This window comes from Zalophus californianus, chromosome 3, assembly GCF_009762305.2.
Source record: "Zalophus californianus isolate mZalCal1 chromosome 3, mZalCal1.pri.v2, whole genome shotgun sequence".
Lineage (NCBI taxonomy): Eukaryota > Metazoa > Chordata > Mammalia > Carnivora > Otariidae > Zalophus > Zalophus californianus.
Genome location: NC_045597.1, coordinates 184,749,259 through 184,760,077, shown reverse-complemented (window position 1 = coordinate 184,760,077; position 10,819 = coordinate 184,749,259). Strand labels below are relative to the sequence as shown.

The 10,819-nt window shown below is 40.1% G+C and overlaps 1 protein-coding gene across 1 annotated transcript; it reads left to right on the top strand.

Moving 5' to 3' along the window:
- Window positions 1–2,133: 2,133 nt before the first annotated feature.
- On the top strand, window positions 2,134–2,616 carry LOC113919646 (60S ribosomal protein L32-like). Its single transcript, XM_035726768.1, has one exon. The coding sequence runs from the start codon at window positions 2,169–2,171 to the stop codon at window positions 2,574–2,576; it is 408 nt and encodes a 135-aa protein (XP_035582661.1). The 5' UTR covers window positions 2,134–2,168; the 3' UTR covers window positions 2,577–2,616.
- Window positions 2,617–10,819: the final 8,203 nt, after the last annotated feature.

The window sequence follows — 10,819 nt, the reverse complement described above, 5'->3', positions numbered from 1 at the left end:
CCATTCATGGTGGCTCCATTCTCATGATTTAATTGCCCCCCCCCCCCAAACTCCTACCTTCTAATACCATCACATTGGGGATTATGTTTCAACATATAAATTTGGGAAGACACAAACATTCAATCTACAGCAATAACTAAAACACTTAATTTCATTTAGAGTAAACCACCCCCCTCATTAGCTTTAGTCTGAGAAGCCCACATAGGTACAGATGGTTTGACCAGCCTCTTCTCTTTTCCTCACCTAACATTCCCCTTCTCTCCCTCTTCCCTCTCTCCTCTGCTCTTCTTAGCTATATAGCTGGAATTCTTTTTAGCCCTACAGTAGAGTAAGTGCCAGATAAGGAGAAGGAGGACAGTTATGAGCAAGGGAGAATATTTCTCATCTGTGCAGTATAACCATGAACTGGAATTAGTGTTCTCTGAGCAGGAAGAGTTTCTGGTCAGAGTCTACTTTAAATTCATCTTTTTTTTTTTTTTTTTGTATTTTATTTTATTTATTTATTTTTTCCTTGCAGAAGCTAGGCCCTCATTCTGAGGGTTAGCATTCCATTTTTTTTATTATTATGTTATGATAATCACCATACATTACATCATTAGTTTTGGATGTAGTGTTCCACGATTCATTGTTTGCACATAACACCCAGTGCTCCACGCGGTACGGTCCCTCCTTAATACCCATCACCAGGCTAACCCATTCTACCACCTCCCTCCCCTCTACAACCCTCGGTTTGTTTTTCAGAGTCCATAGTCTCTCATGGTTCGTCTCCCCCTCCGATTTCCCCCCTGTCATTCTTCCCCTCCTGCTTTCTTCTTCCTTTTTTTCTCAAATTCATCCTATGGCCAACTCTCCATCATGCACACATCTGGCCATGAGAACAATGAATCTCTGTCCTCCATTTCTTTTTTTGTTAAGATTTTATTTATTTATTTGAGAGAGACAGAGAGAGCGAGCATACACATGAGTGCGGGGAGGGACAGAAGGAGAGGGAGAGGAAAAAGCAGACTCTGTGCTGAGCTGGGAACCTGACTCGGGGCTTCACCTGAGCCGAAGTGCCAAAAGCAGACGCTTAACCGACGGAGCCACCCAGGTGCCCCTCTGTCCTCCATTTCTGCCTTAACCCAGTCACAAGCAGCTTCTAGCCCTTTAGATTTCTTACAGATGAGTGTTTGAGAGTGTCTTCATGGGGTCTTCTGAAGTCCAGTAGGCAGGTATCAAGTACGTTGAATGATTTCCTTGAAGTCTCTTTCAATCTCCCCACTATGATCTTGCCTTTCCAAGGAGTGCATGGTGGCCTAGCACCTTATATTGATATTTATATATTAGCAAGAATCCAAGTGACCTACCTGCAACCTAAGCCAATGTAAAATTATAGTTAAGACTCTGGATTTGAGTCTTTGTTCCATTACTTATGAGCTATGTGACCTTTGGCAAGTTACTGAAACTCTCTAAGTCAGTTTTTCCCTCTGATTGGTAAAATGGAAATAATCATAGGATCTATTGCATGGCACCAATGAGAGGTACCAATCAATGATATAACCCAGGTAAAATAGTTAACACAAGACCTAGCAAATAGCATGAAATCAATTTTAGCTGTCAATAAAATCATCAGGCTCATTCTTACTCTCAAGTGCCTCATCTCAGGAATGTCGGCTATAATCCCGAGGTTTAGCATCATATTGAGGGAGTTATTAAGTTCTGTTAGCTGGCAGCTTCAGGTGGCTCGCACAGTTGCCCTAGTGAAATTCAGGGAATAAATGTGGAGATGTGAATCTGATACCACCTGTCCTACTACAACTCTGCCCCAAGTAGTCTGATCTTTACAATTTTTTCCTGACACAAAGAAGACATATAAGATGATTTTCTTTCCTTTAGTCTTGTCTCTAAAATCAAAGAGAGGCAAAAATGGATATTTTCAGAGTAGAACATACAAGTTTTATCCACGTTTCCTTTCTTTTTTTTTTTTTTTTACATCCATGCCTGTAGCAGCCTAATTTAGACATCTGGATTTCCAGATAATACACCAAAATAATTGCATATTTCCTATGATCTGTGGTAATTTTTTGTTTTTCTCTACAAGTAACACAGGTCTATAAAGAGTATGCTGCGCTTCCTCTCTCTTTCTTGGCGCTGCCTGTGGAGGTGGCCGCCATCTGTTACTGGGCATCATGGCTGCCCTCAGACCTCTGGTGAAGCCCAAGATCGTTAAAAAGAGGACCAAGAAGTTCATCCGGCACCAGTCAGGCCGCTATGTCAAAATTAAGCACAACTGGCGGAAACCCAGAGGCATTGACAATAGGGTGCGCAGAAGATTCGAGGGCCAGATCTTGATGCCCAACATTGGTTACGGGAGCAACAAGAAAACAAAGCACATGTTGCCCAGTGGCTTCCGGAAGTTCCTAGTCCACAACGTTAAGGAGCTTGAAGTGCTGCTGATGTGCAACAAATCTTACTGTGCAGAGATTGCTCACAATGTCTCCTCCAAGAACCGCAAAGCTATTGTGGAAAGAGCAGCCCAGCTGGCAATCAGAGTCACCAATCCCAACGCCAGGCTGTGCAGCGAAGAAAATGAATAGACAGCTTGTTGTGCACGTCATATTTGTGTTAATAAAACCATAAAACCTACCCCCCCCCAAAAAGAGTATGCTGCTTTCATTATAAATTCCTTTGGCCTATTATTATTAATTATGTTCAGAAATTTAGCATTGCCTGTAGAGATTTCTTCTTACTTTATCTACGTAAGGCCTGAGACTTGCTTTGGTATTAAACCTATCTTCTGTTTTCTTATGTGATTTACGAGCAGTTGGTGCTATGACCAACTACAAAATCTGAAGACGGCATTTAGTATCAGCACTAATTTATTGTTCTGAATCTTTTAAATAATGAAGGCCTGACTTGCGATTTGAACTGTGTGGAAGACTGTGAGAAGTGAACTAACTTGGCGGGGTTAATGCCTTCATAGAAAAGTTCTATTTGCTTTATTCTTCAACTGCCCTAACTCCATCTCCAACAGGTCTGCTTTGATTATCCACTGCTGTCCCAGCAAGGCTGGTGGGCAGATTTTAGATTTTGCTCTAAAATTCCTAGCACTAGCGTTGCTGGATCAAAGTCCCCACTAGTATGAGTTAAATATAGATTTGTTTCCAACTTTACATGCTGTACAAATATTCTCCAGTGTTATGAGAGGACTGCATCTCCCTTGGCTTTGTGTTGGACTGAGAAAGAAAAGAGATTAAAAATGTGATATTTACCCCTAAGCTAATTTATAACTATTCATTATTAGAAGTGTGTCTCTTCTGATTCACTAATTACAGCTAAGTGGACTTGAATATTGACTATGATAAATAATTTTCCATTGGATGTCTCTTTAGCTTTGAGAAAATTGTGGGAGGCATAAAACTCACATTTTTTTAATAAAATCATGATGCTGTGTACTTTTTTAGAGAACTTCAGATTGCTTTCCTACTTTCCAATTCTCAAAGTGAATAGTTGGTATAGGAACTGCTCTTTGTTCTCTGAAACTTATCACACCTTTTAGGAAACACTAAGATATTTACAATGCAGGCACAACTACAAAAACAAAATAATCTCTATGATGATGATTCCACACCCAATAAATATTTACAGATTGCTACTTAGTCCCAAAAACTAAAACATGTAATGGAACTTTAAAAAGAAAATGCAAGGGCACCTGGGTGGCTCAGTCGGTTAACCATCTGACTCTTGATTTCAGCTCAGGTCATGATTTCAGGGTTGTGAGCTTGAGCCCTGCAATGGTTGGGTGTGGAGCCTGCCTAAGATTCTCCCTCTCCCTCTGCCCGTCCCTCGCCCCATGCATGCACAACACCCCCTCTAAAAAAAAAAAAGATGCTTTTCCTTACCCCCTTACCCTCAAGAGAATTCTTATTATTAGAGAAATAACAAAGCTAACGTTTTCATGAAGTAATTGTTCATTGCAATTGTACATTATTATATGGTGATGTTTTTATACACTTATCTTGTACATGAGACTGAAGGCCTAAAGGCAATAATCAATCCTTATTATTTCTTTCTGCTTATCTACACATATGGATATATATATACACACATGCACATATATACCTATGTATAGAGATATACATATTCATGACAAATTTAAAACATAGTAAACTTTTAAAAAATTTTTCATAATTTCAGAATATTAAAAATATTCTGTTACTAGTTTACTGGTTATTACATATTTCTGGAGGTCAAACACTGATTACAGAGAGAGGAAAAGCTGAATGTTAATGGGGGGGGTAGGAGGATAGAGGAAACAGGTGATGGGCATTAAGGAGTGCACTTGTCGTAATGAGCACCTGGTGATGCATGGCATTGTTGAATCACTATATTATACACCTGAAACTAATATAACACTGTGTTAACTAGCTGGAAATAAAATAAAAACTTAAAAATCCAAAAAAAGTTGAATGTCAATTGAGCTCCTGTGAGAAAAAAATAACAAAAAGTTCAAAAATATTTGTCATAGGGTAACGTAATTTTTCCAAAATAAGCTATAACCTAGTTTCTATAAATAGCATGGTCTGGATATACCTAGGAGTTTCTTAAAGCACGTGTTTCAAAAATATTCTAAGTTCTGTAATAAATAATATACAATTATTTGCAATAATTGGAATAGGTAAAGATTCATCCAGAGGTGGCGGGCCATGATGGTTATTAACATTTGTTCTGGAGCCACAGTGCTTTGGGTTGACTCCTGACCCCGCCCACCTCCGAGCTGTTGGATCTTGGAAAAGTTACTCAACCTCTCTCTGCCTCCATTTTGCAACTGAAATATGGCCATTATAGTAGAATCAAACTTCATGCAGTCATTGTGAAGACACAACGCTCAAAGTTTTAGCTGTGATTCTTGTCATCCTCAATAGTAGCAATGAAAGTAATAGTGTAAGAGTAGTACTAGTACCAGTACTAGTAGTAATAGATTAGCCTTAGAGCATTAGAAGGAGTAGCATTCACCGGTATAGAGGACAGCTGGCAGGAGAAAAGGAAAGATTATTCAATATCTTCATTTTTTGCATGCAATTCTCAACCTCCATATGAATAGGCCAAAGAGATGAACTCCTGCTGCTTCACAAGAGAATTGTATACCATTTATAGAAATGCCTTGATTATATACTTCTAAAAGAGGTAACTGTGGCTATTTATGAGGAAAGAGCATCTCTAAATATCTGAGTGATTTTTAGTCATGTGAAAGCTCTCCCATAAGGGATAGAGGTAGTGCAGCTTCCGTGGGACCAGCGCAGCAATAATGATCTCCTGCTAAGCATTTCTTAGTCCCCTTGTCAGAAACGGAGCATGAGACTGAATTCCATCTAGAAGGACAAATCATATTTCCCTGTCTCGTAGATATTCATTTCTACTTTGAACAAAAAGTTGAGCTTTGCTAGCATTATATCATTTAACTAAAGCTTTAAAAAAAATGTTTCCAGGGACGCGTGGGTGGCTCAGTCGGTTAAGCGTCTGCCTTGCGCGCAGGTCATGATCCCAGAGTCCCAGGATCGAGTCCCGCATCGGGCTTCTTGCTCAGCAGGGAGCCTGCTTCTCCCTCTGCCTGCAGCTCCCCCTGCTTGTACCCTTCCTCACTCTCTCTCGCGCGCCCACGCTCTCTCTCTCTCTAACAAATAAATAAAATCTTTAAAAAATAAAAAAATAAAAAAATGTTTCCAAATAGGACTATTTCACATCTTCACATTGTGAAACCAAAACAGTGAAATGATATTTTTTATGTCATTGGTGTCTTTGGTGTCATGAAGACCCAGACAAACTCCACTGTGAGGATATGACTTTCAATATGATGGTGTAGTTCAGGAAATTAACGGATATTAGCTTCTACAGCTGTACTTTCAAAAGGAGGTTGTGTTATTGAATCTCATGGTAATGGAGGAGGAAGACATGCTCTTTATGAGAACTTCCAGTTGTAGACATTTTTGAGTCTATAAAATAAGAATAGTCATTTTCTATAAAATATAATTCCCAACAGAAGCTAAAATTGATCTCTATTATATTACAGTTTACTTATATGCTTGCCTCCACTGCTAGAAAATGAGTTCCCTCAAATAAGGATCCCGAATTAATTTTCATTTTGCAACAGCCTAGTGCCTGACAAATAGTATGCCTTCCCCAGGGGCGCCAGGGTGTCTCAGTTGGTTAGGTGTCTGACTCATGGGTCAGCTTGGGTAATGATCTCGGGGTCCTGAGGTCAGGCTGTGCTCAGTGTGGAATCTGCTTGTTCCCCTCCCTCTGTTCCTCCCTCCTACCTCTCTCTCACGAATAAATAAAATCTTAAAATAAATAGTATGCCTCCCCCAAACACCCCAGTACAGAAGTTCAGTGGAGAAACACATGAGCAAATGATATAATTCAGACATGGATTTTTGTTCTGCCATGTGATGCCATTTCTATGTCTTCCTAAGCATAGTAAAGGGGAAAGCTAAACAATGATCCTGACAACCAAAACTGTTTAACAGATTGGTCTCATTGACTCAACTGAAAGTGAAAAGAGTTTCTGAAATCCATATTGTGTGAGTCCCTAAATATCCTGTCAAAGCTAAGTGCGTACCTGCCTGTCTTTACGCCATAATACCTACATGCTTCACTGAGCTTTTGTAGGATTCACTACAAATCTCTCCAGTTTGCTGGAGAGATTGCAGAATAGACAAGGATAAAGAGAAGGTTATTCCAGCAAGATCATGTAGCACACATGAAAAACTAGGAAAAAATCTGCTCATTCCTTTATGAAAACATCAGTCCAGCTCCAAGGAACTTCTAGCACATTCTAGACATGAAAATCTTGTTTTTCTTCTCTTTTTCTCAGTAATTTTTCTCAACACCCCATGTTTTCCTAGGCAGAACATTATGAGAAATGAAAAACATATTTTTCAAATTGGCATTTCACAAAACTGTCAAAGATCAAGCAGAATTTCAGAATTGGGATCCAAATAAATATTGACAGATAAATTGAAAGATCGACTCTAACAAGACTAAAATCAATGATGATAACTGTAAATTTCTTCATTCAAGTTCAAAGTGATATCAGCTCCATAATTTTGGAATGAGGAAGAATTGACTTTAAAGCTGTGCATCAAAGGTTATTTGGAGGTCCAGCTAACTCTCATCTAATAAGGAAGGTATAATCTAGCTAATCAGCATGGGGGAATGTGAAAGGATGGAGTTGACCATGAGCTCCATCCTTACAGGAATATTATTTGCAGCCAAAAACGTATAGCTTCTAATTGAATGTTATTCAGCCATGAGTGAAGAATATGTATTCACTTTAAATGTGAAGAGTAGAAGGGATGTACTGAGAAATTATTTTTTTTAAAAAAAGGGGGGCCCTGGGTGGCTTAGTCACTAAGTGTCTGCCTTTGGCTCAGGTCATGGTCCCAGGGTCCTGGGATCAAGCCCCGCATCTGGCTCCCTGCTCAGCGGGAAGCCTGCTTCTCCCTCTCCCACTCCCCCTGGTTGTGTTCCCCCTCTCTCACTGTGTTTCTCTCTGTCAAATAAATAAATAAAATCTTTAAAAAAAAATAAAGAGAGAGAGAGAAAGGGAGTGGGGAGGGGAGGAGCAAAGAGGGAGGGAGAGAGAATCTTAAGCAGGCTCTGTGCCCTGTACAGAGCCAAATGCAAGGCTCGGTTTCACCACCCTGAGATCATGAACCCAGCCAATATTAAGAGTCAGACACTCAACTGGCTGAGCCACCCAGGTGCCCTGAGAAGATGAGTTTCTCATGTTATGAGCTCTCTGTATTAGAATAAAAGATGGACAGGATGAAAATGACAAATGACAATTGATAAAGGAAATGGGAAGTCTTAGTCTGGTGAAGAAAAGATTTGGGAAGAATTAAAAAAAAGAAAAAGAAAAAAGAAGAAAGATTTGAAAAACTAGTACTATTTTAAAATATTTGTGGAAAGGCTCAGATTTGCTCAGAATGGTCCCAAAAGGAAGAAATAGAACCAATGGGAAGTTGGTTTTGTCCCAGATATGAGAGGCTGACTTTGTTTCAGTCAACATCAGTGGTGATTGGTATGGTAATGGAATGAACTCTTGGTGATAGATGAGTCATGAGTTCTTCTATAAGCATATTTGGATGATGTGAAGGAGTTTTATTTTACTTTTTTATTTTTTAAATTTTATTTATTTATTTTTTAAAGTTTTTTGGGTTCCTCAGTGATTCTTTTTTTTTTTTTTAAGATTTTATTTATCGAAGACAAAGAGAGCACAAACAGGGGGAGCAACAGGCAGAGGGAGAGGCAGGCTCCTCGCTGAGTAAGGAACCCAACTTGGGGCTCAGTCCCAGGACCCTGGGCTCATGGCCTGAGCTGAAGGCAGACCCTTAACTGACTGAGCCTTCCAGGCATCGCTGTGGAAAAATTTTAAATATACAATGTGCCATTAGCTTAATTTATCATCCCTGAGACATAGCCACTTTAGAAAGTCAATGGGGGCCAATATTAATAATTACACCAGGACAACAGATATAAATGTGACTGTCTGGGGCAACTGTGGATCAATGGGCATTCTGCCCTTGAGATCTTATCCAATTCTACTGTTCTGGGAGAATGTTGTTAGGGAGTTTCTCTTCACAGACATTCCTGATCTTCCAATAGAAATGCTTTGAAAATATGATCTGGTCTCCTAAGAAAGAGGGGAGTGAAAAAGAAAAACCCAAAACATGTTTGGAAGCAGAAAGGTTTGGCTTTTGTCAATCCTCTCAACTCTGTACTAGTTGAACTCCACCCACCCCCTCCCCCATTGTTACACCACCCCACCCCTTGCCTCTCTACTTCTCAGGGGTTCTGGTCTGAATTCTTCTTGTCCAGGCTCTTCCACAGCAGTGTAGCATTCACACTTAACTTCTGTGGCAGTTCTCTTTACCCCCAAAATATCTCATAGCCAAACTCTCATTATTAAATAAACTATGAATTAGGAGCAACTTAATGCTCCCCATCAGCTGATAAATACTATCTCTCTTTACCTTTCAAGAGGTTTTTGCATCTGAAAATGATTGTTTCTTATCCTAATACAATTACAATAGTTTGCATTTTACCATGTTCCATAGCAGTGCTTAATGTGCAACAAAAGTGGATGGAAAAATCTCCAACACACCAAAAGAGAGAAGCCAATTGGGGAACAGTTAGACACCAAAGCCAAGCAAGTGGACAGTCAGCATCAAAGGTGTTGGCCAGAAGGTTGCTAGAATTTGGCCCTAGAAATATAGCTTTGGGACTGGATCCCAGAGAAGTCAGCTCACTGAGCATAGAACCTAGCAAGAAGAAAACACACAACTCAGCTGTCAGAGTTGGAATACTAGATAGAAATGCAGTCATCAGAAAACAAAGCAAGAATCAAGATAATGGAATACCAAAAACCAAACCAAAACAAAGTCAGAGCGGGATAGACAGCAAAGCTAACACTAAGCTGGCTGAGGAGCTCTCATCCTGGGAATACTTATGTCCCCACTCCCTGAGGTGGTTGCTGGTGCCAGTGTCTGGACAGGGTTCCCCTTGAGTTCAGTGGTCCAAGCTTCCAGGAAAGGGCAGTGTAGAAAGAAGTGGGGCTTTGACTAGTCTTATTTCTTGGGCTTGATTTCCTAGTGCCTAGAATTTGGGAAGCGGCTCTAGAAGGATGAAGAAGCTTTCTTAATATTAGCTCATCACACAGATGATCCGATACTTGACATGTTTGTGGAACTTAACAATGACCCATTTGAAATAGTTGGAATATTGTTTACTTGATGAGAATAGGTACAACTGAAGTTATTTTCTTTAAAGATGAGAATGCATGAATTTTGTAATCAGTAAGTTTTATATAACCCTAGGCCCAGACACTGATTGTCAGTAGCATCCATCAACATTTAAAGAAGCAAGTCATACAGTAACATGTGGTGGTTTTTTTTATCATTAGTTTTTAATATTTCCATTTGGCTCACTTTTGGCCTGTTTCTGTCTGCTTCTTCGAACATTCACATAGCCACATAAGTTTTCTACCACAATTTGTGCCAAACAACAGGCTTTTTGCTGTTTGAAGAGCCCAAGAGATCTATGAAGCAGACCACTTGAGAGGTCATAAACTTTTTACCACTGTGCAATCCAGTGCATTCTACTAGGCATAGTTATGGGAACAGAGTGCCTTTACATAGGTGCTTCTTGCAATGTTCTTTGAAATAAAACACACCTTCTGAGTGTAGAAAACGTGGGAATGTAGAGTTCTCTCTGTCCAACAATGTTTGGTAACTAGGACTCATACTGGCAGCTTTTATTTATTATAAGTGTACTATTTGACACTTTTCCAGTTATCTTATGTGATCTTCACAACAACACTGTGAAGAAAATCTTATTAGCCCCTTTCTACAGTCGAGGAAACTGAGACAGTCCCGCAGATAGTTTATGGCTGGGTTAGCATTTGAAGCCCACCTGGTCTGCTTAGACCGTCTTTCCAAATCTGTAACTTCCTTGTTGGTTGGTGTCTTAGTTTCCCATTGCTGCTATAACAAACATGGCCTAACACAAATTTATTATCTTCCAGTTCTGGAGGCCAAAGTTCTGAAATGGGTCTCACTTGGCTAAAGTCGAGCTGTCAGCAGGGGCTCGCGCCCTCCAGAGGCCCCTGGGGAGGTTCTGTTCCTTGACTTTGGCAAGTGTCTGCTGTCTGCTAGCAGTCCTGAGCTTGTGGCTGTATCATCCCGACCTCATCCTCCTTCTTCACATCACTTCTCCTCTATTTGTCAGATCTCCCTCTGCCTCAGTCTTATGAGGACACTTGTCATTGGAGTTAGAGCCC